Here is a 26,602-nt window from a genome sequence, read left to right on the forward strand (position 1 = left end):
AGCCATGATGTCACCTTTGACAAAGATATGGCTCTTAGCAAAGTTGACAATCTTCCTATACTAAAGAATCTGGAGAAGCTGACACCAGCAAACCAGAGGAAAAGAAAGATGAGATGATGCCCGAAGTGGAAGAATCTATGTACCCTATTGATACCCCTCCGCAAGAGCCTTCCTCTTCTAGGAAGAGGCCCTCGTGGCTTAGGGGAACACTTGATGATGCTGAAGGACACATTGCACCGAGAGGGACTTTTCGGGAAAGTAAGAAGCCGACCAGGTATCAGGGATACTTGACCATTATGAGTACGATCATTCAAAATGAGCCCTCATCGTTCGCAGAAGCTGTGAAGCATCAAGTATTGAAGGATGCTATCACTGAGGAATACGAGTCCATCATGAAGAACGATGTCTGGGATGTGGTCCCCAGACCCCAGGACAAAACAGTTGTCACTTCGAAATGGCTTTACAAGATAAAGCATGGAGCTGATGGAAGTGTTGAAAAGTACAAGGCTCGTTTTGTCGCTCGTGGCTTCTCTCAAAAGGAAGGTATAGACTATGACGAGATATTTGCACCTGTTGACCACCATCTGCTCGATCATAGCCCTTGTTGCTTCGCAAGGATGGAACCTACATCAGATGGATGTCAAGACCGCGTTCTTGCATGGTTCGATCAAAGAGGAAGTCTATGTGGAACAACCCGAGGGATTTGAGATTCATGATCGGGAATCTCACGTGTGCAAGTTGAAGAAAGCCCTCTATGGGCTGAAGCAAGCACCCTGAGCTTGGTATGAGAGGATCGATAGATTACTTGATGAAGTTGGGATTCACTAGGAGTGAAGCCGATCCAAACCTTTACTTTAAGGTTGAAGATGATAAGCCTCTCATACTGGTGCTGTACATTGACGACCTCTTTCTGACAGGTGCAGACCCTCTCATTCACAAATGTAAGAGGGAGTTGGCTTCCGAGTTTGAGATGAAGGACCTAGGACTGATTCACTATTTCCTAGGACTGGAAATCTGGTAGAAGCCAGGGGAGATTTTCCTATCTCAAGGAAAATATGTGGTGAAGATATTGGAGAGATTCGATATGGTGGACTACAAACCCGTGACTACCCCGATGGAGCTTGAATTCAAGAAGTTAAGTGGTAGTGTTGTCAGACCTATTTTGCAAAATGCTACCAAGTATCGTCAACTCATATGAGCATTGATGTTCTTGGTGAACTCCCATCCAGATATATGTTTTGCAGTCAACACATTGAGTCAACATATGGTTGAGCCTCACCACTCACATTGGATTGGTGCCAAGAATCTGTTGAGATATCTTCGTGGTAAAATCACTCATGGGTTGAGATACACTGTCAGAGATGTGAGACTACATGGATATACCGATGCTGATTGGGCAGGCAGTGTGATGGATCGAAAGAGCACTTCCAGGGGTTGTTTCTCTTTGGGATCTACGTCGATATCCTGGATGAGCAGGAAGCAGAAGTCGGTGGCTTTGAGCACCATTGAGGCAAAATACATTGCTACGAGTATGGCCTCTTGTGAGGCTGTCTCATTATGGAAGCTCTTCAGTGCCCTGTTTGGATATACATTGGATACTACTGTGATCCTATGTGACAACCAAAGTGGGATTCGTTTATCAGAGAATCTCGTATTCCATGATCGTTCCAAACATATCGATAGCAGGTACCACTTTATCTGGGATATGGTACAACGGGGAGCAATAAGGCCCATCATATCAGTACAGATGAGCAAGTCGCCGACATTCTGACAAAGCCCCTAGGAAAGGTCAAATTCTTGACTTTCCGAGAACGACTTGGAGTCGTTGAGAGACCCTCTTATGAGGGTCCTGCATGATGCATGCATTGAACTCTGGGAGCTCCAGGGGGTTTGGGGTACTTCTTGGAGCGACAAGCGACCATAGGGCGACTCACCCTCCCCTAGTGATGCACTATGTACAGGGTGAAAGGCTCAACCTTCCCCTGTGATACCCTATGGTGAATTATGGACATGATGAGTGGTTCTCTTGTCGAGGCATCCTACCCATGCAGTCTGGGACTCATGGGAAGTACCTCTCATCTGGCCAATGAGTAGGGAAATAGGGTTAGGGACCACAGTAGTATTATCAATGGATGCATCATTGTATCTACCATACTCCCTATGCTAAGATGACCTCCATTGATCTGGGAACAGTATGAGTGGTTTGAGACACTCTCCTCTGGCACTGGTCTGGAATCAGTAAGAGTGGTACGATACACTCTCTGGGACTGACTTCGAGTCAGTGGAGGATGATATGATACATCCTCGATCATTTCTTCTTCTTCATAGTTCAGCAAAGCAGAGCCGAGCAGTGCAGGGCAGTGCATTTGATGGCAGAGATACTACCAACAGTCAGATGGATTAGCAAATGGAGTTCTCCCTAATTGAGAGGGAGTGTTAAAATTGGCAACTAGGGCCAAACTCCATGTGGGTCATCTTATTTATGGTAGCTGATATTTTTCTTAGATTCCTCTCGTCGAGAGGTGTAGGATTGATCTAACAATCATCCGATTCCGACAAGTATTCATGGAGATATGAATTTATTTGTATTTACTTGACAAATTGTCAAGGTCGACCAACAGCGAAATGTGTGGCACACATCCTCAACATTTCATATAAATACAAGTTAGGTTGAGGCATTATTCACTCATCTCATCTCATCTTACATTCTTCTCTCTCTCTCCTTACTTGATTGGGTATACAAGGAGCAGCATCTCTCACGTGGGAGAAGAAGGACGCAACAAGGAAAGAAGACGCAGCTAGGAGGAGGACGCAGGTCTGTTTCAGCATTGACTGTGGTTGACCTAGGAGCAGCAAGCTAAGGGTGACTGCGTTGACCAGCAAGGAAGGTGTTTTGACTTCGGCCTAGTGTGAGGAGTCTCCATCAAGCAAGCCGCAGATCTGAACAGCAATCCATTGACCTGATTTGACCACCAAATTGACCAGCGCTGACTGTACATTTGTACTATTTCTCTCTCTACTAAACTATTAAAGATTATAGAAGAATTGGTCAAAGGGTTTCCCCACATTAGGGTTTGTCCTTGGCTAGCCGCCACATCTGGTGTCTCTTGTCTTGGCTTGTTTTTCGCCGATCTATTAATGTTCTATCATCATTTTACTTTATGTTAATGTGATTGCTAAACATTGCTTAATAAGAAGAAATTGAAGTAAATTGCTCTAAGCATAGAACATACCATAAATTAACAGTTGTGTCCTTTTAGCTAGCCGACATGACTTCATTTTAAGTTATTTTGCTGGCCAATGTGACAGAGTGTTCCATCGATTTGCTTGCTTGTCTTCAGGACGATTATGTTGGTCTTGGAGGGTTGTTCAAGAAGAGCTCATGATTTTGACTCTTTGACTAGACCTATGGAATGAGCAAAAAATTCATTCTTATAATTCATTTAAAATAATATATCTTTTTCTTGACAAGTACAAAGATCAAAATTACATTTGTAAATTCCAAACCTAATTACACTTTCTTCAACACTCCCTCTTAACTAGAGAGGTATTTACAATGGTACTTGGTTATTCTCAATCTGAAGAATTTCTCATAAGAAGAATCGGATTGGTAATCCCATTTGTATAAGAATCATATCAATCAGCGTTGTCATAGTGCAAGGCCTTGACTGACAGCTCCATCTCTCCACCAGACCATGAGCTACAATGTTGGCAAGACCACTGATTTATAGACAACTTCATCATTGTCTCTCAAGGTACATACCCACCCGGGTGTTCACTAAGTATGACCTTCTAGGACTATTCTTATCTTGGGTTCCCAGCCCTCAAAGAATATCGATCCTCTTGCTTACTCTTGCCTTGAATGGCCTACACATCCTCAGAGTATCGGATGCCAGATGATTACCCAATCCTCCCATTCTTTCTTCCCAAGTGAAGACAAGAATGTTGTGTCTACCATGTGTCTACATTTCCATTCATGGCCTTCATCTAGACTTACGGTTGTTAGTCCTAGTCTAGTGCATGACACATGACATGGAAAAACACAATTGTCACTCCTTTGTAATCAGGGGTGATCTTAATTCAAACTCCCTCTTGATCAGGGACCTGTCAGAGCTCCCTCTTAGCTAGGGACTCTTCTATATATCAACAACTTTTCCTTTGTGGGTGCTTTAGTTGCTTTTTCAACTTCTCTCCTTGATTTCATAAAATTCAATTAAGCTTCTTTCTTGTAGGGCATCAGCCATCGATCACTTTCCTTCTAGATTCATCATGTCATTCCTTTCTTTATGGAAAGTGGCCTTCTTGATTCATATCTGGAACCTTTGTAATATAGCTACTTCTTTCCCATCATGCTTCTTTCAAGAATTTCCATCCACCACATGAATGTCGATCGTACTTGTATTTATAACTCTTGTTCCAGTAGCCTTGCATGCACTCATCCAGATATTATTCAAGAAATCAAAACATAACATTAAATCAAATCGTACCTTACTAGATGGTTCTTCATCATGACATCTTCCTATAGGTATCACCGTCCTACATTCATGTTGACACATCTCCCAAAGATATCTATTGTCAAGGATCTCCATCTTTTTCAGACTTTCATCAAAGCCTTCATATCCTTCTGGGAGATTCCCTGGTCAAATCTTCTTGGTCTATTGGATGTTGATTGCCTTCATCATGGTTGCATATCTCACGATCTCTTCCTTCCTTACTCATTCCATTCCACAAGCTTTCAATCAGAGTTTCTTAACTGTAGTCAACCACCTCATACTTCATATGAGGACATATTATGTTGATTTCATCTTAGTGTGACTTTATGCCTTCCTGCATCTTTTCAGAGGAGGAGATCCTTTTTCTCTTGATCATGCTTCTTAAGATAGAAGCAATGATCCATGTTACTTGCAACCATATGACATGACATTATAATATTAAACACAATCATACATACCTTATTTTACCTTCAGGTCATTGAGGCTTCTTCCAACAGCTTCCTTGATTGAAAAGATCTTCAATCCCTTGATCTGCTTCATGTCATATCATCATCTCATGGATTCCATACGTTGGAGTTCTTGTTGAAACACTTGCTTCCTCTCTAGATTAGTGAATCCTACAATGAGGATTCCATCAGAGAATTTTGAGGATCTTGTATATCCCCAACTGGAACATGTTTCCTTTTTGACTTGATGTATGATGAACCTTAGATGACTCCTTTCTTTCCTTCAATGTCCACTGAGGTTCCCAAGAGCTATATATCATACATGTTGTCTGCCATGGATTTTTGTCCTTCATGATCCTTATAAAGATGTTATGAGCTCTTGTTTCTAATGCTTTCATGATGCCATGATGCATCTTATTATCATTGTCATATCTTTTAACATAAGATTTAGGAGCTTATGATAGGACCCTTTTGTGAGGGATACTATCTTACTCATAGGAGAGATTTGTTACTCCCTCTTTGAGTGATGTACCTGGTGAACTGAATATTCTCTCATAAGCAAAGCTTTGATGGGTTTTCCCCATATAGGTTTTGCCCTAGCCTCAGTTCTAATTTCTATGTCTCTTGTATCTTTGTTGCATTGTTATCTTTATTGCTCTTTTGATGTGTTAATGGTTGAATTTTCTTTCGTACAACTAATTAATGATAATAGTTAATCTATATGTAATTAATGTTAACTAATCATTGAATTAGTTATTTGTTGAAGAAAATAATTTCTAGTTTTGCCCTAGTAAATCAACATGGTATCAGAGCCAAGTTGAAAAGCAGGTTTAAGAGAAGAACAAAAGTCTAGTTAAGTTTATGGCAAGTTATGAGCATTTGAATTATGTAAAGGAGGCTGAATCTGTAACTACACTTGAAAATCCATAGGTCTAAACCTCATCTAAGGCATGTAACTCTATCTAAGAAAGCCTTTTGGTGGCATAGTATGCGAGGAGGGTTAAGGCTGAAATTTGCGAGCTTTGTAGTTATAATTGTTAGTTTTTGTAGCTTCGAACAGGTGTTCTAGTCTCGACATTGGTCAAAGAGGCTAAGAAACACTAGAGTTTCAAAACCCATGAAAAGTTTCAGGAGAAAACACCTAGAGATGGCTCAATTAAGTTAATTAGTCAATAATTAAATATTTCCTAACATAGGAAAAGTGAATAATTAATAGGAATTAATTGAGAAAGGTGAGATTTCTCTAGAAACTCACATGGATCGACTCAGAGATGATCTTAGCCGCTGATGAGGATTTAATCATGATCGTTGGTGAGCCAACGAGAGATTATAAGAGGTCGATGGGGTTGGAGCAAGACACACTTGATAGATCGATTTTCTTGGCAGATCGAGCTATCCAACAGCAGCAACTGAGAAGGGAAGAGGAGTTCGAGCCAGAAGGGAAGCAGAGTCAGTGAGGGGCAGAGACAGTGAGTCTGGAAGAAGATTTCAAGTTCCAGAGAGATAGCAGTGGGTGGTTGAGTTATTCCACTAGAGGCTGCACAAGGACTGCGCAGGCAACTTTAGAGTGGCAGTTTGATTTGGATTAGCAAGGGGTTGATTCAGCTTCTAGAGGCCGAGAAAAATTTCCAAAGGGCCAGAAGATCACTTCTAGCAGGAGCAACAGGCAAGGCGTCTGACTCAGAGGCAGATTCCAGGAGTGTGAGTTACAAGTTGCAAAGCATCTGCACAGAGGCCTGTGCAGGGGTCTTTGACGGCCAGTGTTTCTAAGTGGTGTTGTACAGGGATTGCCCATGGAGGAAGGCGAAATTCCCTTAATAATTTTTCTAGATATTCTTGCTGAGGATTGCCAAGTTTTGGCATCCAGATTGTACTCAGATTTTCACTATTGCATAATAATAAAACCCTCATCAACTGCACCGGTTTTCCCGCATTAGGTTTTACCAAGGACCTCTGTCCAAAAATAACTGTCAATTTTATTGTGTGCGCTCTATATTTCTCAGTTCCAGATTTATTTCCGCAACGTATTTTATTCTGGTGAAAATTGCAATTATGGTTTTATTCGTTATTTGACATAGTAAATACACTGCAATTAATTTAATAAGTTAGACAAATAATTTACGCAATAGAGTTGAAAATTTCAAGAGCAAGTTTGACAGATCATAGGCTCAAAGACGGAGAGCGAGAAATTTCAGAGTACGGAGGGAGTCTATACGAATTTCTTTTGGGTTTGTGCAGAGGTTGGCCAAGCAGTTTGAATCGTTGAACATGGGTTCGATTTTCCAGTTGCAGGTGGCAAGAAGAGTTCAATTTGTTTAGAAGCCGTTCCAACAAGTAGTGGTGTTCAAGGGACATTTGTCCAAAAATAACTTTGTCGATTTTATTTTGTGTGTTCTCTATATTTCTCAGTTCTAGATTTATTTCCACGGTGTATTTTATTTTGGTGAAAATTGCAGTTGTGATTTTATTCGTTATTTGCAATAGCAAATAAACTACACTTAAATTTTAATCAGTTAGAAGAATAATTTCCAATTGCTGCAATAGAGTTGAAATTTCACACTAACCTTTTGTGGAAATTTTGTGGATTCTTGCGAGTTCTATGGCCCCTCCTTATGCAGACTTAGTGATTTCCTAATGCAAGCCTCCTCATTGGCAAGCTACATATCTTTGTATTGAGGCACCTAGCTTATATTTGCAAAACTAAGATCATATATCTGTAGTTCATGCGAAGATTGTGATTCAGAGCTATGACCATTTTCTGGGTTCAATAAATTTCGTTCTATGAATTGTGATGAAGTAAAGTTTGAGAAGGCATCCAAGCTCCCTGTGTGGCATCCGATCCTAACCTTCTAAGGTTAAGATCCAAGCTCTTCTTTGTGGTTCAAGTTACTAATGGTTTGCCAATAATTCTTGGAGAAGATTCGCTTCTAGAAGATCAAATTACTCTGAAGGAAGCCACCTTGAATCATCGTCTAAAGCAAATATAAATTCATGTGCTCAAGTTGTAGCCGAATTTCCTGAGGTACTACCTGAATAGGAAGAGAGAATAGAAGAGGAAGAAATGTTAGTTTTTGTAGCATCGGATGTGTCCTAACCTTGAAATTTTGTGGAGAGGCTAGAATGCATGAGATCTCCAAAACCCAGAAATCGTTTCTAGAAATTCCACCTAAAACTGACTTAATTAGATTATTAGTCAGTTTTTAGATATTTCCTAAGTCTAAACTTAGGGAATATGACTAATTAATCAGAATTAATTAAGTTATGGTGTGAATGTTTTAGAAACTCACACGGATCGACTTCAAGCTAATCCTAGCCATTGATTAAGATCTAATCTTGGTCGTTGAAGTCTCAACAGTGGATTATAAGAAGTTGATGGGGCTTGGAGAAATGACTTGAGTAGTTCTATTTCATGAGCATATCGATTTCTGGGTAGCAGCATTCAGTTGCCGGAGAGAGCCAGAGAAATCGAAGCAGTGAGAGAGGAGCAGGGACAGTGAAGTCAGAGGAAGGATTCCAGTTCCAGTGAGTGCATTTGCAGAGAGGCAAAGGAGCCACAGTGAGGCTGACGTAGAGCAGTACAGTAGCCACTAGAGGCATTTTTTAAATTGCTGGGGAGAAGCAGAGTTTCAGTGTCAAAAGTTGGGCAGAGATTCCAAAGGCCAGGAGAGACATTTTCCCAGACAACAACAGACTAGACGGCCTAAGGAGAAGTTATTTCGAGCCGAGCGCAAAAGTGACTACGCTAGGGTGACGCAGTGACTGCGTAGAGCCAGTTTGGACGGCTCAATTTGAGCTGAGGTCAGAGCCCAGATTTGCTTGTGGAGTGAAGAAATTCCTCACTAAATTTTTCTTGCTAGTTTTTCTCTATAGGATTTCCAATTTCGGCATCCAGTTGTACCTAGATTATTTCGCTGCTACATAATAATAAAACCCTCAGCTGCTACATCGGTTTTTCCAAGTTGGGTTTTTCCACGGATATTGGTCCAAAAATAACAGTCATTTTATGTGTGTGCTAGTATTTCTTCCAGCATTTATTTCTTCCGTAGTTTATTTGTGTAGGTTGCAGTGTGATTGATTCAGTATTTGCTATAGCAAATAGTAAATAAATTGTTAAATATTTATTTAACAATTAGGAGAATTATTTCCAGTTGCTGCAATATGATTTGGATTGCCAAATTCTCACATGGTATCAGAGCACAGATGATCATCCGAAGAACTCAGTAACAAAGGAAGAGGGAGTTTCGTTGTTCATTGAGGGACAGCAGGTTGAAACCCCAGAGGCAGCGTAGTCACTTGGCCAAGAGGTCAAATTTCTTGAGGAGAATCGATTTTTCTGAGAGGGCGACAGAAATATTCGATATCTCTAGATCAAGGGGTTCCAGAGGCGGAGGGAGCAGCCAGTATTTTTTGCAGAGCAGATCTCTAGCTAGACACAGTAGTTTTGCAGCAGTTTGCTAGAGCATAACTAGCATCGGGTGGAAGAAGAGCACACGTTGAGGGAAAATTTTCCTCAAGGAACTTCTAGTCTCAAGAAGTTCGATTTCCCTTGCAAATCAAAAGTCGTTGTGTGCAAAGTTTCTCACTCCAGAAGCGAGTGCGAAAAGCTGAGCCGCAGTTGGGCAAAGGGAAGAGGAGATTTTCGACATTACCTGAGATGGCCACTGCCGGACTACGAGATCAGGACAAGTTGGATGGTACTTCCAACTATGTCATCTAGAAGGCAAGGATGTCCTTCCTTCTGGATGAATATGGCCTGAAACCATTCATAGATGCAGTGGTAGCTATCCCCACGAATGCAGATCAGCTGAAAGAGTACAAAAAGGAAATGGTGCGGACGAAGAGGTTGATCCTTGATGGTGTTCGGGATTACAATTTTTCACACATCGCTAGGCAAAGGAACTAGCAAAGAAATGTGGGAGACTCTCACCATGTTGTACTAGAGCACTTCTGAGCAACGGAAGATGCACTTAGAGGAGAAGTTGTGATGCAAAAGGGGGAACGCATAGACCCCTTCCTCACCAGGATTCAGGAGATTTACGACTAGCTTGCAGTTGTTGGGGCAGCGCCTCAACCCACGGAGCTAGTGCGATTGGCACTCAACAGTGTCTCAGAGGAGTGGTAGGTATCCGTCCAAAGTATCTTGGGTAGAGACACCTTGCCAAGGTGGGACAGGATGTGGGCAGATTTGCAACAGAAGGAGTTGAGACGAGATCTAGTAAAGAGCTCCATCAGTGGCAGCAACAGTGGATCGAAGCAGGTGAAGGAGGAGAATGTGGCCCTTGCATCAAAGGTTCTCAGACAGGGACAGGGGAAGCAGCGAAAGAAGAAAGACTTGTCAACGGTCAAGTGCTTCAGATGTGGTGAGCTTGGTCACTACAGTACCCAATGTCCTCTCAGGAAGAGGTACAAGGAGGAGAAGCAAGATCGGCAGGCAGCATCAGCCGAGATCGATGAGTTGTCCTCCAGGCTAGAGGAAGGCTTCGCCATGTTTGCTGACATATCCCCAAGAGTGAAGTGGGGTGACTTGGTGTTATAGCCCCAGAGTGCTACAAATGGGCATGATTCTTGAGGAGGTCCACCTCTTGAACCTGTACCTTGGCACAAGAGCCTGCAGTATTCAATAACAGGATGGATCAGTGATAGTAGATGCATTCAGATGCCAAAGTGACAAAAGCTGAGTCTAGTTGCAGTCAGATATTGGGTAACACAGTGCAAAGTTGGCAACAGTGCAGGTGGCACAGTGCAGAATCAGCAGCAGTGCAAATGCCTCAGTGATATCGTAAATACTAGCAGCAGTCAAAGACTCGGGAGACAGATGCATCATACTGATCACAGTGGATTCAGTATTTAGGATGCTTTTCAGTGGCAACAGCAACAGATGGAGAGGAAGTTACAATGCAGATGCAGTGTTGGTAACAGTTCAGCAAGGTCAGCAACAGCACAGATGCAACACATCAGAGTTGCACAGCAATTGGGGGTTAGCAGTAGCTAGACATCAGTAGCGTGACAGGAGATAATGCAGAGACAGGGTGTTGCTACAGGAGGCAGCAACACTAGAACAGATTCCTCGCTAAGGGGGAGTGTTAGTTTTTGTAGCATTGGATGTGTTCTAGCCTTGAAATTTTGTGGAGATGTTAGAATGCATGGGATCTCCAAAACCCAGAAATCGTTTATGGAAATTCTGCCTAGAAATGACTTAATTAAATTATTAGTCAGTTTTTAAATCAGAATTAATCAGAATTAATCAGAATTAATTAAGTTATAGTGTGCATGTTCTAGAAACTCACACGGATTGACTTCAAGTTAATCCTAGCCATCGATTAAGATCTAATCTTGGTCGTTGAAGTCTCAACGGAGGATTATAAAAAGAAGTCGATGGGGCTTGGTGAAATCACTTGAACAGATCGATTTCATGAGTAGCAGCATTCAGTTGCCGTAGAGAGAGCCAGAGAAATCGAAGCAGTGAGAAAGGGGCAGGGACAATGAAGCCGAAGGAAGAATTCCAATTCCGGTGAGTGCATTTGTAGAGAGGCAAAGGAGCCACAATAAAGCTGGAGCAAAGGAGCACAGTAGCCTCTAAAGGAATTTTTGAAATCGCTGGGGAGAAGCAGAGTTTCAGTGTCGGAAGTTGGGCAAAGATTCTAGAGGCTCGGAGAGACATTTTCCCAAACAGTAGCATAACGTTTCGAGCCGAGTGCAGAAGTGAATGCGCTAGGGTGACGCAGTGACTATGCAGAGCCAGTTTGGATAGCTCAATTTGAGCTGAGGCCAAAGCCCGGATTTGCCTGTAGAATGAGGAAATTCCTCACTAGATTTTTCTTGCAAGATTTTCTCTGTAGGATTGCCAGTTTTGGCATCCAGTGGTACTCAAATTATTTCACTGCTGCATAATAATAAAACCCTCAACTGCTGCACCGGTTTTCCCAAGTTGAGTTTTTCCGTGGACATTGGTCCAAAAATAATTGTGTCATTTTATGTGTGCGCTAGTATTTCTTCCAGCGTTTATTTCTTCCGCAGTTTATTTGTGTAGGTTGCAGTGTGATTGATTCAGTATTTGTTGTAGCAAACAGTAAATGAATTGTTAAGAATTAATTTAACAATTATGAGAATTATTTCCAGTCACTGCAGTAGGATTTGGATTGCCAAATTTTCACAAGAACAATCAGAAGAAAAGCCAAATATCAGCCAAGAGGAAACAGTAGATAATCAGCAAAATCTTCAGGTACCTTCCAAAGCACCTAAATGTTGGTGTCAAAAGAATCAGCCAACGGAACAAATCATTGGAAATATGAATGCAAGAATACAAACTAGAAGAAGCAGACAAATATGCAAGTCATAACAGAGACATCTTTCGCTGCTATGCATAGTTGAGCCAAGTAGCTTTGAAGAAGCCAGCCATGATGAACATTGGATCAAGGCCATGGAAGAACTGAACGAGATTGAAAAGAATGAGACATGGGAATTGGTTCCAAGACCTAAGGACAAAAACATCATTGTCACAAAATGGTGTTCAGAAACAAGTTGAACGAAGATGGACAAGTAACCAGGAACAAGGCAAGATTGGTATGTAACGTATATGCACAAGTCGAAGGCGTAGATTTTGAAGAAACATTTGCACTTGTGGCCAGAATGGAAGCAATCAAGATGTTCTTGGCTTATGCTTGCCCTAGAAAGATGAAGGTGTATCAAATGGACGTAAAATCGGCTTTTCTAAATGGAGAGTTAGAAGAAGTCATCTTCGTAGAACAGCCCGAAGGATTTCCGCTAACAGAAAAGGAAGACTATGTCTGCAGATTAAAGAAAGCCCTGTATGGTCCATTCAAAGAAAGTCCAGTCAAAGATGCCCAGTAACCAGTGAAAGATTCCAAGTCAAAGCAGCCTAGAAAATGCCAAAGTCAACACTGGTCAATGAGTCAAACTTCACTTCAGATTTTGGTGGTCAACTTCAGACTTCTTCTGCTCCTTTCCATGTGTGAACAGATGACTAATTGCTCTTGTGAGTGATCCAAATTGATACCAAGTGAGGAGGTCGAATGTTCTATTTGTAGTGGTCAAACTGGATGGGTTGTGACCAAGAGTGGGCCGACTTGACTTTCGGGGTCTAAAGAAAGGCCTGAAATAATAATTTTTATTTTCCATATTTAATATTTTCTTGGGCTGATTTTACTTGAGATCATAATGATATTATTCATCTAGGGTTTGGAGAGAAATTTTAATCGACCTCATATGCTCACTTACTTTTCATATTTATTGTAATAGGAAATAACATGATTGTGAGAGTTATGTAGCCTTATAGCATCCTATTATCAGGGGCTAGTTGAGATCTTAATGGGTTAGTTTCTTAACAGCAAGGGTGGGTTCAAATCTTCATGGACATGGTTGAGATATTTCTTCACCCTATTCCTTGTTTTGGTTAGATCCTACTTTACTGGATTTGGAGAGTCTCCCTCTCCACAGTTTGTTGAAGTAGTTTCTTCCTGTAAAAGCTATATAAGCCTCTGATTTGATTAATATAAATCAGAGATTAGTAATTTCAAACTTCTTTTATGTGTAGGTGTAGAACACTGTTGGAGTGGGATTTCCCACAGCGTTGGAAGATCCCACATCACCCTGTGCCACCTATTACCAAAAGGTGTTGTTTAACCAGACGATAACTCCCAACCCAAGGATAGCCATAAACATTGCAAGTCCAATGGCATGAACCACCTCTTTGGATACCTGGTCTTTTGTTGGTTGAGGGACCAAGTATTTTGGTTGCATATAGCAAAAGTGGATTTTTTGGATCAGATGACCCCTTTGCATATTCAGCTAATGCCCTTGGTGGGCATGAACTAACAGTGCATTGGGATTTATTCAACATTGGCGACGTGCTCCCACTTCCAATCATTGTCCCAATCCAAATATGACCCTCTAGTATCACTCATGTTGCTGGTTTTAAACTTTCAAGTGCAGATTTCTAATTTCTGGCAACCTGCAGTAAAGGTTTGTCATTAAATTCTTAATTTTTTCATGGTTGATTGCATGCCCAAATGCTAAGTTTGAAGGCTAGAAATGAAAAATGAAGGAAAAAAATTTAAAAACAGCAGGCATTTCAATGTCAGATTTGAGACACAGGGTTTTAACCCTACCTCCATACTGATAGATGAAGAAATATGCTGAAGGAGAAACTCAGAATGCTGAAAGAGAAATCTGAACAGTGATATCAAGCTTTAGCTCAAGAGAATAAAATCTGAAATTGTCGAAGGGAAAATCAGTCCACTCCTTTGCAAACAATTTGATCCACTCCTTTAGCAAGCTAATTGATGCACTCACTTCTCAATCCACCAAGAAAAATACTAAATCACTCTGGCATTCCCAGCTCTAGCAAAGTCACTCCTCCAAAATCACCCAGTCACTCAATGAAGCCGCCACTAGCTAATGGCAGCTCATAGAATTTGGAAAAGAGAAATAAGTTAAATCTGAAATAGATGTAGGTTTTAGTCTTTCATAAGCTTTATGTTTCTTCTTTTTAAGTCAGATGGAGGGATGCCCAGGCATCTCCCTTTCCAAGGGGGCACCCCCCTTTCTGGGAAACACACTCCACAAACTGGGGACATGTTTCCCCATGTTTACCAAAAATGGGGGTATGGGGAAATTTTATCTCAAACACCCACAAACCCCCGTAGCATGAGAAGAAAGGGGGGTACCCCCAACACTGGGGAAAGCATCCACGTGGAACACATCTCTTCAGGTTGGGTTAGCTTCTGCCTATATGAGTCTTAATTCCGGTCAGAGACCATCAGACTTGTTCATCCTGCCCTAGCCTTGCTTGTAGGCTTTGGTCAGCGTTGCTTCTATCTTTGTTTTCTTTTTTATAGATTATTGTTGGCACTTACAGAGTTTGTTCTGCCCTAGCCGGCACCTACTTTCATTGCAGCTGACTCTTCAGGATGGGTTTGACTTCTGCTTATATGAGTGCTGCTTGCAGACTCCGGTCAGAATTGTCCATCTTGCCCTAGCCTTGCTCATAGGATTCAGTCAGCCTTGCCTCTATCATTGTTTTTTTCTGATGAATTGTTGTCAGTAATTACAGGATTTGTTCTTCCCAAGCCTGCACTTTCTTTCTTTGTGGCTGACTCTTCAGGTTGGCTTTAATTTCTGCTTCTATGAGTGCCTACAGGCTCTGGTCAGCCTTGTGCATCCCGCCCTCACCCTCACAAAATAGGGTAACAAGAGCAGGAGCCAGGGGGACTAGACCTAAACAAGGATAAAATAGGGCTCCATTTCCTTTTTTTTGTATGGCTCATGCTATTTTGCATTAAAAGTGTTATGTTTGTACATTCCATCCCAATATCTTTTTGCTTTGTCATCCATGCCACTCATTACATTTTTATTAGAGCTTGTATAACGAAATTCTATTGGGCCACAGCACCTGGTAATTATCTGTTGCAATTATAATACTGATGATGGTTTGGAACGATGTCCCCTTCAAATTCTGGTTACGCTGTTGTTGACTGGACCCTTTTCAATTAATGTAACATTTTTCAATCCCTTGATATAATTAAACTGTTTTTTTTTACCCAAACACAAAAAAGATTAAAACTGTACAAGAACTACATATAAAAATTTCAAATTGATTGATATTTGTATGAAGTTATTGCTTTCACATACAATAATTTTTGCTTTGGTCCAACAGAGAACTAGAGGGGCTAAAGCAAATAAGCTATAATCCTCCAAGTGAAAAGATAAAGCATAGGAAAGAAAGACTTACTGTTGCAACAAAAGGCCACATTTTGCTCAATTGTTTGTTAAGCCACTTCACCTGTAATATACAATATAGACAATAAGATTTCTCTGCAAGAATAAGATAAAGAAAACTCGGACTAAAATACTCAAGCACCTTGTTGCATTAACAAACATCAACATGACAATTTTTAAGATCACAAAGGAAATATGAGTAAAAAAGTGTTAAGGCCCTTATATATTGAACTCATGGCAACAAGTATATATTTAACAAGAAACTACCATAACCCACTATAAAATACCTAAGCAATCATTGATGTTGAAAACGACATTCCACACCAAAAACACAAGAAGTTAACATAAAGAGTTACAAGCTAGCATGGAATATAAAGAAATTCATGAGCACATATGCAGAAAAGTATTGCAGAGAAGAGATACATAGCTTGAACAAATATTCCAAATCCCAATAAGCTCGCCATTTTTTTATACATCGAAAAGGCAAGTAGGCGAAACACAAATTGGAGATAAAACAGCAAGAGACAAAAATCTTACTATTGTATAATTAGCTTAAATCCATTCTAAGCCATATACAATAATATTAACATAATAAAACCCTCAAGAAGAAGAGTTATTACATTGTGAGGAGATGGGTCAACGTTTACAATACAATAAGTGTGAAATAGTGTATTTTAAGGTCTAAAACAGTCTACAAGAGCAGCTTGCGACCAGTGAAAGAAAAATGTTATATACCAGATCTTTTTTGGAATTCTGGCACTGGTTTCATCTGTGAAGATCATGGTTGGGTGCTGTGTAATACCCCAGTTTTGATACCTGGTTCACTTTTGTTATGTATATGGTGAATGACAAAAAGCCAAATAATGTACTATGTAAGATTGTTGTGTGAAGAACCATCTGGCAAAACCATCTCAAGATCAAGTGAAAGGCACCAATCATTAGGGACAATGACCATAGATGCATCATAGTGGACCATACTTAATGCTAGGGGCATAATAACACTTCAAACTGAGATCACCTTCAAATATCTAACTAGACCATATCCCATAAAAATATGCCATACTTGTGTTATGGATGGCTAGATGGTCAATCCTGTTAGGTGCTTCCATCCCCTAAAGGGAAGTGACAGGTAGTACGTCAACTATTCAATCCATAGGTGCTTGTGATAATAGTGGCAATGGAGGGGAAGGACTTTGAGGCGAGGTTCCACAACCATGGAACCAACGGATGAAGGTCCATTATCTTGAATGTGTAGATGTAAGAAGGGAGCAATCGTGGAGGCATGAGTTACCCCTTTCCTCGGCTTGCTTTTTCCATCCTTCAGGCACATGTTTTACCGCTTTTTCATAATGCTTTGACTTGGAGTATAGCTTAGAAGCCAAAGCTTCCTTCTAATGATTTAGCTTTTATTTACCCCTTGAAGATGAGACAGTTTGTCACTCATCAAGGTTGGGACATCTAAGAGTTCCTTCGTTGTGTGACGGGGTATCAAGTGCTCAAGGAATTGGAAGATGGCTAACGAGCGGGGTAGAACTCATGCTCGACTTTTGCTCATGCGCAAATTATAGTCTCGGACATCTTTTGCACTTTAACTTTCTTTTTCTTTCATTGTGGCCATTTTATGCTTTTAACATTCTCTTAGTTGCAACAACCTCCAAGGCAAAATTATCGACTAAAACTCAAGGATGAGGATAAAGGAGTGCCAATCCCAATGAACCAATTATCACAAGCCTAAAGAATGGAGATGAAATCTAGGGAATGATGGAAAGTGGTAAATACGAAATATCATGGACACACTACTTCAATCCAAATCTCCCAAGTAGTGCACCAACATATATAGGGAATCAAATTGGATCCCTTTGCGCTAGTTGATTTTGGTTGGTATTGGCCATGGTGGATTGTTGGGGATCTCAATTGTTCAACCTATTCCATTCACCTTATACTTCCTCTTCCCTAAGTTGAATTGGGAAAGATAAAAAATGATTCCATGCAAGGGATGCATCGATTGTATAGCAACAACAACAAGATCCCATTCTTTAGAAAGGGGGCACACCACTTGACGAGGAAGCTTTCTCATCATTCATGAGCATAAACTTTCTTTTTCTATTGGAGCATGAGTGTACAATACCTAGGACTTGACATGTACTTTCTATTTTCAATCCACTATAGTTTAGTTGAGTTCACTTCAATTTTAGTTAACTTCAGCTCTGTTGCTATTTTGGGAGTTTGGTGGCTTGTTGGACAAGCAAAGGATATCAATATCATATATTATGGGAAGCCAAGGCACACAACTTAAGGAATGTTCTAAACACTTATTCTTGTCTTGGGAAGTGTGCCCTACCTTGGTATTAGGACTTTGTTTGCTTGGTGAAGACTCTTTCTATTTTCATCACATGGTGACTTACACACAAAGAAAGTCTATTTCTAGCATTTGACTTCCTCTCCAACCGAAATTAGGTGCACCAACCAAGGAAGCTCCGCCTTTCCCTTGTGTACTTAACTCAATCTAAGTTTACCTTGCGAATAGCACATCCTACTTGCAGATAAGTATTTGACCCATTATTTGACATTGGGTGACTTACAACCCAATTTAACATCTATTTTCAGGTTCCTTGCCTCAGAAGCTAGGTTCTATTTCAAGGTGACTTGTATATCAAGTAACTCTCTCTATTTAGCCCTGGGAAGTGCAGATTGTTGACCATTTTTTCTTCATATCACACACATTCCTTAAGAAGGGAGCAATACACTTATGTGTTTTCAAGGGAGTTTTACGTTTTATCCCAAGTTTGGCTTCCACTTATAGAGAAAAGGTGCACTAGTTTTGCTACTATCATTGTAGGAGCTTATTCTATTATCATACCTGCTCCGGATTTGGATGGAGGATCAACTTTTTGGCTGATATTTAGCATACACATGGACCTGTTTGGATTTAGAAGAGGAGTGCTTCAACTAGAAGGAGTTTTTGGCAAGTTGTGGAGTTTTTGAAGCCTTCTTCTATTCTCAATTTTGTACTAGATTTGGATCCCTCTTATTCTTGATCCATCTCTATTCACAGATGATTTTCTCCATATTTAAGATTGTACAAGCAAAGGAGGGTTTTGTCTATGCCTTAATTCCTTTCACTTCTTTGCTATCACTTTGTCCCCTTGTGATCTTGTGATTGAGAGGAAGCACCTATGCTCATGCACTGGTTGAATGACTTCACATTTGATATTGTGATTGTGTCATGTTTGATGTGGTGAAGTTGAAGATTCTTGGCTTCCCCAGAATCTTGAGATCATTTACGTGTTTACCTCTATCTAGAACTTTGTACTTTTCACAACTCTTAGCAATAAAAATCAAACCAAATTCTCTTTCAACGACAATATAAAAGTGTGTAATCATTTCTATCCCCTTGCATATTCACTTATCTGTGTTTTTACTGCAATAAGGAATCAAACTTGTAGAATCAAGCAATATTTCGTTAGCCCAACTAGTTTTCTTTAACTTATTTATTCATAGCCCCATTACAAGGACAAGACACCAGTCACTCTAAAATTTCATCGATTTTAATCATTAAACTAAGGCAAAATAACAAATATCTTACATAAACAAAGAAGTTGAGATAGCTAGTTTGCAAGGCGAATACTTGGATAAAACCATAAAAGGTTGCTTTTGGTGTTTTCTTAGATTTTTCAGCTAAGTTAGCTTGCTGTTCTGCAAGTTCGCACTTATCTAAATATCATACAAAATCATAAACCTGCATTCCCATGGTGTTTTCCTGGAAAAAATCAGAAGTCTAGCTTGCTGTGCGGATTGAGCAAGAAACTATCACACTTATTCGAGTTGCATTCATCTAGGCATCAAATGCAACTGAAATGCTTTTACAGTGTTTTCTCAGCATTTTTAGTGAGAATATGCTCTGAAATAAATCCCAATAAACTCTCCTCCAATCTTTGTATAAAGGTTGAGGGCTTGGTTCTTTTTAAAAGATGATTAAAACATTAAAATAAGGCCAATGAATACCAATGGTCAAAGATTTCATCTTGACTCCACAAGAGGATGAAACAAACCATTTGTTACTTGGCATTCAAAGGAAGCTCTATAACAAAGGGATGACTTGCTTTGATGGAAAACAGAACCCAAAAGTTGGAGAAGAAAAAATGAAGCTTGGGAACAAGGGGGCAGTAACAGAAATGGCTGAGAACGCCGGATGAAGAAATATGTCCATAGATCAGGGAGAAAAGAGCATTTTTAGCCTCCACAGTGAACAAAGATTGTCTCTGATGTCAAAACAACCAGCAAAAATACCACCAATGAGTGAGAAAACAGAAAATCAAAATCTCTAGTTGAGAGTGTATAGCTCCAGTTTGCTGTTAATTCCTGATCATAAACAAAAGCCATAAATTGCTGGTTTTCCCAAACGTGTTTCTAGGGTAAATTCTGTTGTTTGTGGTGTTTGATTGAGTTCTTCGTATGCTTCACTAGTTATGGTGTGGTAAGTACTGACAACACTCACAGCATTAAAATTGATGCCCCTCAGCATTTGAATCAATTCCCTGTTGCCTTAGTTGCTGGTTTAGTTAATTGGCTGAGCACTGTTAACTTTTGGCTTGATAGAACTACTGGCTGTTATAGACTACATACATATACAGCATTTTCAAGTTCGTTAATTCAATTGGAAGTTGAATCACAGTAATAACAGCAATCTCAATTGCCCAATCAATTCCTTGCCCACTAAAATCAGTTGCTCTGTTCACTCGTACACAAAATTATATCTATTGCACCATGTAATTCACCCATAACAGCACCAATATTAATTTGTTGAATTGCTAGAAGTCAGTTCCTTTAAATTCCCAGCTCGGATATCCTTTGATGGGATCAATACGTTGTACTTGTATCCGTAGCCAGCAAATTGTTTGGTCTACTTGGACTACATTCTACAGCATCGTTCTGGATTGTATGCTCTGCTTTACTTGTGGGAGTATCACCTACAGCTACCGCTACAATTTATTCAAGTCCATTCTAGCAAAATGCTCACAGTGAAAGCACCCTAAAGCTATATTTACCTACAATCATATATTTGCCTCAAACCTCTGAGTGTTGGCTCTCGCCTACAATGATCCTTGTACAAGCCAATGAATAACTATTTATTTAATGTTCCTGGATTGTGTTAACAACGGACAGAACAGAGTGCCATGCATTTTGTTAATCACTGGGATGAACATAACGAGATGGCCAGTGTGTATGAATGAAGTGCCATGCATCTTGATGTTGCTTGAAACTCTTTCCATACAACTTGAGGGGGAAGAGGAATTTGCAAATGAAGTGCTACGATTGCACATTTAAAAAAAAAACAAAGTGCATCGTTATGTGGCATGACAGAAAGTGCTAGTTAGCTTGGCTTAACAGAATTAGGTGTGCTGTGTCCAATATGCCGCTGTTAACAGAATTGGAGAGCCCTGGATTTCATAACCAAGATAGATCTTGGCACTGCATAAGCAAATAAACCAAACAGCCAAGCCTTGAAACCAGATCCAGAACAGAGCCCATTCATGCCTGTTGGAAAATAACAAGTGAAGCAGGAGAATCTCAGCCTAATTGTGAAAGAATGAGAAATTATAATTCATTTCCACATTGAGGATCAATGTTAGCAAGAGAGATGAGCCATAGGCCTACCTTTTACGTAACAGATTAGCTTGCTGTTATGCACTTTTTAGCACAGAAATAGAAGAAAACTTAGCAAATATCCGAAAGTTTGAGTTTGTAGTTTCATATACTAACGAAAATTCACTCTTTTACAGTGTTTTCCTTCATTCTGGGGGCATATTAGCTTGTTTATCGGCACTTTTAGCACAGAAATTTAGGCTTATTTGCATATTGTCCTAACTTTTATTTGCAGATTTCAGGCCTAGTTAGTTTTGAACAGCATCCTAGATTTGATTTGAGGTCTCATTTAACCCCTATGAACCACATTTTATACCTTAGGGAAGCCCCCCATGTGGTTAGCAATGTACCAACCTGAAGAGAGGGGATCAGGAAAAGATGATATCAGCCTTTTCCTTAAAGTTATCCAGGATTCTTCTGGTTTCCGCACAAAATATTTTCCAAGTGATAACATGGACCAAGCCAGAAAAGTAATGAAATACATCTGACTATATGTGCTTCAGTTGTAATGACATAGTCACCAATCCTGATCAGGGTTGCAGTGTTCTAGTGGTCACACTCACCATTCATCCCGGTCACTGTTGTTCATGTGTGAATTGTCCAAAACCAAGTCCAACATGGAGCTCTAGTCCATGCATTGAAATCTGAGAATACCTGTGAAGTCAGTTGGTGGTTTCTTTTGCTTTCATGAGTTTCCCTGAGAAAGATGATGTCAAATCATAAATCACATCACATTAACAAAGGAACACGGGGATAAAAAGAGCAAGCCACCATATCCATATCACAATTGAAATGTTAGATCAAGTCTCCATGCTATGGCATCGATAGGAGGTGGTTGGAACAAGCCAATGCTTTTAGACCAGCCCAGCTAAAGTGTGTCCCTAAGTAAAGCCTTTCCATTCTGAACCATGACCCATTTTCCATAAACTTATCTCTAATTCTTTGAGTTCTTCCTGTTAAGTCAAGTTAGATCTTCATCTATATGGATCTTTTCCAATTGATCGAACAATTTTCCTTCATCTTAAAAGCTCTAACTTCTCCTATGTTGTGCAAGAACAAACAGTCAGTTATTATCCAGTGACACAAGCGGGTGTTAACAATGATCCAATGAGCTTTGACACACAACTCATAAATGATGCTAATGAACTAAAGGATTCATCTTGCATCACTATGTTTATGCATTCATAAACATATTCACATTATTGGCTTAGGATGCGAGGAGCTTGATAAGTGTTAAAAATGTACCATACTACCAGCATATAATGTCCACAAGGAAGCCTTGCCAAAAAACATTGATATAACCTTTGTTTATGTGCACCGACATGTTTGTATGGACATGTATAGATGTGAATGGTCAAATGCTTCCTAATGATTCAAAAGCAATTTGCTCAACAACCTCTAGTGTCACTAAACTATCTTCCACAGATCATCATTTAAATCACAGACAACTAGGGATAACAATAAAAGAATAAAGCCTTAAATAACTAAATTTATTTAAAAGGGGTGTCCAAAGGAAATTATATTGACAAGTTCTTATTGCTACAAAAGATCATTGACCTTAATACTGATAACCCCCCAGATACAAGTTAATCATTCCTAGCCTGCTTTTTTCTCACAAGGATCAAGTAGCACAAGCATAATTTCTCCTCCTGACTACGTAAGTTTTTATTCACTAATGTATTTACAACAGCATGTTAATAGCAAAGGATCTCCACATCCAATTAAAAATCATATGCAATAAACCTGATTGGAATAGCTAGACATTCAAAAAGAAATTGATACCTGTAATCACTGTAATTTATGACAGCATCGACAATATTTTACAATATTAAAAGGTATTTCCCAAGCAAAATAAAGAAAACACGAACAGAATCAGAATTAGAATGATTGTGTCACCTACGCAACCTTGGTAAGGAATCACAGAAACTTGTAAAGAAACCTGAACAATCATTTAAATGCAACCATCCAACCTCCATTTCTCAAAGCAATTATAGCAGTCCGGGAAAATAATCAATTTTACCTGCTCAAACAATGGAAATGATATCCATTCTGGATAACTGTCAGCGCAAAGCTTTTTCAAGTCATCTCTGTCAAGATCCCCAAGAACTGCAATATCTACAGCCTTAAAAACAATGAAATAAGTCAGACCTCAGAAAATGATGGCATTTGAATTTTGAAGGGTACAAAAGATAAGACTTATCCTCCCATGGGCCATAATCTAAAGAAGCACTATTCCAAAACCTTATAAGACAAAATAAAACATTAGAATCAATCTTGAGACAACCTCTAACACAAAGATATCAGGCAAAAGACGCAAGTATATTAAAAACATAAGCATCCCTAACATTGGTTGTAGACATTATGGAGATACTTTTATAACATGGTTGATGCATGTGGATATGCATTTTTCTTCAATGAATTCCGAGGCAGAGGATTAAATCCACCTGGTCAGTGTAGGCCCAACCAGAAAAGTGAAACAATGAACACACCATCAATGAGGGAACCAAGCACAAGACTTTTGAAGAGTCAATTAGTTTAAAAAACAAACATAAATCTCCTCAGGATGATATACCTTGTGCCTTATTAAGGTGCTTGAAACATACAAGTGAAATAACAGTCCGCAAGTTAGAGGCCTTGACAGCATAGATGCCAAATCTTCAAAAAAGGTAATTTACTAATTGTCAATTCAATTTATTTGTGAGTGAAGCCTCACAGAAGACACTCTTGCAGATACTTGGCCAAAACCACAAAGAAAGTAATATCCACTACTTTGAAGACAGGGGCAAGCTCGCATTAAGCATTAAATAACAATTGGAGATTGATCAAACCAAATGAACACCAGGAACTCGATAACAAGCATCCATCCTTTAGAAAACTCTCTTTTAGTTTCATCCAACTAAAAAACATTCTCCCAACCAGAGAGAAATTTGAAGTTAAGGGAAATGTACTTTTATAATGTTTATTCATGGCATTGAAAAAGGGGCATTGGGAACAACTAAGAGTAGCCATAATTTTCCTTTGAAAAATAATTCTTATATTCACAAGAAAATATTTACATCAGTAAAACAAAAGGTGGAAGGACATAGGCAATGGAGCTTACATCCTCTTCATTATCACTAGTACAGCTGAAATAAAATCAGAGAAAGCATCTGCATTTAAAGAACTGGCATCCTTATGAGCAAAAATCCCTTCAACCAGCGACTGCATATGTAACTCATCCCTCCACATGTTATAGAGAGATGACAAAGAAGTTAGAACTTGTAATGTCCCCAACCGCCTAAGAGGCATAAGACGGTTCCCCTAGCCTAATCAGTTCCCCTAGGCTAAGGCAGGGGAGAATTTTAATAAGGGAACATGACTCACCTAGGAAAACATTAAAGTGGCTTTATGAAATTAAAATGGTAAAATGGCGACAAAAGTGGCCACTAAATTATAAAAAGGGAAAAGGAGCTTTTGGAGAGTTTTTGGAGAGAAGCTTAGGATTTGAGAAACCCTAGCCGCCATTGTTAGCTTCGTTGTTGAAACTATACACCCTAGTTGGTCCAAAGAGTGAAATCATTCAAATTTCACCATTGCGCTATCAAGGAGAAAAAGATTTACTGAGATTAATGGACGTACAATGATTTATTAGTTGATTTTCTCTTTTAATATGGGTTTTTCTTAATCTTTTGAACAGGTTGTGCCAGTTTTGCAGGAAAGCCCCCCCCCCCGCCGGGGATCTAGAGGCAGAATCACATATTGTACGGATCCGCGGTTTCGCCATTTTGCGCCACTTCCTTGAATTTTGGATCCGCCCAGGCCTAGTCCGCGTTTCCGTTAGCCGTATCCGCAGTTCCAGAAAGGATCGTCCACGGATCCCGAGCGGATCCGAGAGAGGGCAAAGGGTTCCGCATGGGCCCCCTATTTTTATTTAATTTTTGACTTTTGACTTGGGTTTAGGGGTTTAGGTGGGTTGAGGGTGAGTTAGGGAAAAAAGAGGATGAGGTTGAAAGCATTCCCCCTCTCTTTTCCTCATTCTTGTAACTTTGGAAAGCTTGAAGAAGAGAGGAGAAGAGAGTTTGGAGGAGTGATGGAAGAGGAGCTTGGAGGAATAAAGAAGGGTTTTCATCTACAAGAGCTACACAAGTAAGTGCAAACCCCAAACTCCCTCATTTTTTTGTCATTCTTGTTTGTATTTTTCTCCTCCATTTCCCATTCTTTCCCAATCATTCTTCTTGTTCATTTTATTGCAGGTTATATTCCAAAATGGTGTTCTTTTGGATGTATCATTCCACTTCTGGTTTTCACGGTGTTGGAGGGTAGTAGAAAAAGAAGGGAAGAAGAATAAGAAGATAGTGGTCCCCATATGAGTGACCCAATGTATGATGAGGAGGAAGGGTTTGAAGAAGAAGGGGATGAAGAGGGCATTGAAATGAAAAGGGGAAAAGTTGTATTGACACCTATGTTACTTGGAAGCGAGAGCGGAAGCGGGGAGAAGAAGCAGAAACGGGAGCGGGAGCGACCATTTTCAGAAGCTCCCAGTTTGGGAGCGAATCCCGGAGCGATTTTTTAAAAATATATATTTTTTACATTTTTTAATTTTTGATACACATTTATGTCAACAAAAACATGTAGAATGATGAATTAGACATAAAAAACATAAAAAAACATAGATTGATCATTGATCATTGAACCATATCACATCAATGATCAATCATCTAGAAATTATAATCTTCATCAACCATGTCCACAAGTTAGTAAAATACATATTACAACTGCAACATATTGAGTCTCGTGAATCATGATTCATCAAATTCAATCTTAAAGTTTCAACTTCAAGCTTTCAAATTGAAAATTCAATATATAACATTGATCATCATTGATCACCAAAGTTGTACTTGCAAGCTAAGTTTAACCATTACAAGAAGTAATATCTTAGATATTTCGAAGTCCTAACTTCTAATTGTTAACATGAAATGAAATGTTATAAAATGAAACATGAATAATGAAATGAAATGAAACAACTTTAGTCTTTCACGAAGCATCATATTCATAATTCACAATCATTCCCAATGAGTTATAATTGCCAACTTCAAACTTCAAATTTTCATTGTCACAGTCATATATTGTTTACAAAAAATATCATTATGATATGAAAGAGTCAAGAGTCAAGAGTCAAGGACTCAAAAGTCAACAGTTATGAAAACTAAAGTCTAATAGAAACTAGAAAAGACAAGTAAATTGTAAATCTACATGTGGCCCTTGCCACGAGAGTCTCCAGGAGTATAAGCAGGTCGTGGT

At 39.6% G+C, this 26,602-nt stretch overlaps 1 protein-coding gene across 1 annotated transcript in view; it reads right to left on the minus strand.

Annotated features, from left to right (window-relative positions):
* NTMC2T4 (Calcium-dependent lipid-binding (CaLB domain) family protein) overlaps positions 1 to 26,602 on the minus strand; it is a 230,999-nt gene that overhangs the window by 117,093 nt on the left and 87,304 nt on the right. Inside the window, exons 2-3 of the mRNA XM_089383842.1 lie at positions 23,343 to 23,444; positions 15,690 to 15,740 (exon numbers count right to left, since the gene is read on the minus strand). Of these exons, the coding sequence (XP_089239968.1) occupies positions 15,690 to 15,740; positions 23,343 to 23,444 (153 nt within the window). The remainder of the gene's footprint in view (positions 1 to 15,689; positions 15,741 to 23,342; positions 23,445 to 26,602) is intronic.

Source organism: Pinus tabuliformis, chromosome Q, assembly GCF_031772625.1.
Source record: "Pinus tabuliformis cultivar Carrire ecotype Pingquan chromosome Q, CPIR1, whole genome shotgun sequence".
Classification (NCBI taxonomy): domain Eukaryota; kingdom Viridiplantae; phylum Streptophyta; class Pinopsida; order Pinales; family Pinaceae; genus Pinus; species Pinus tabuliformis.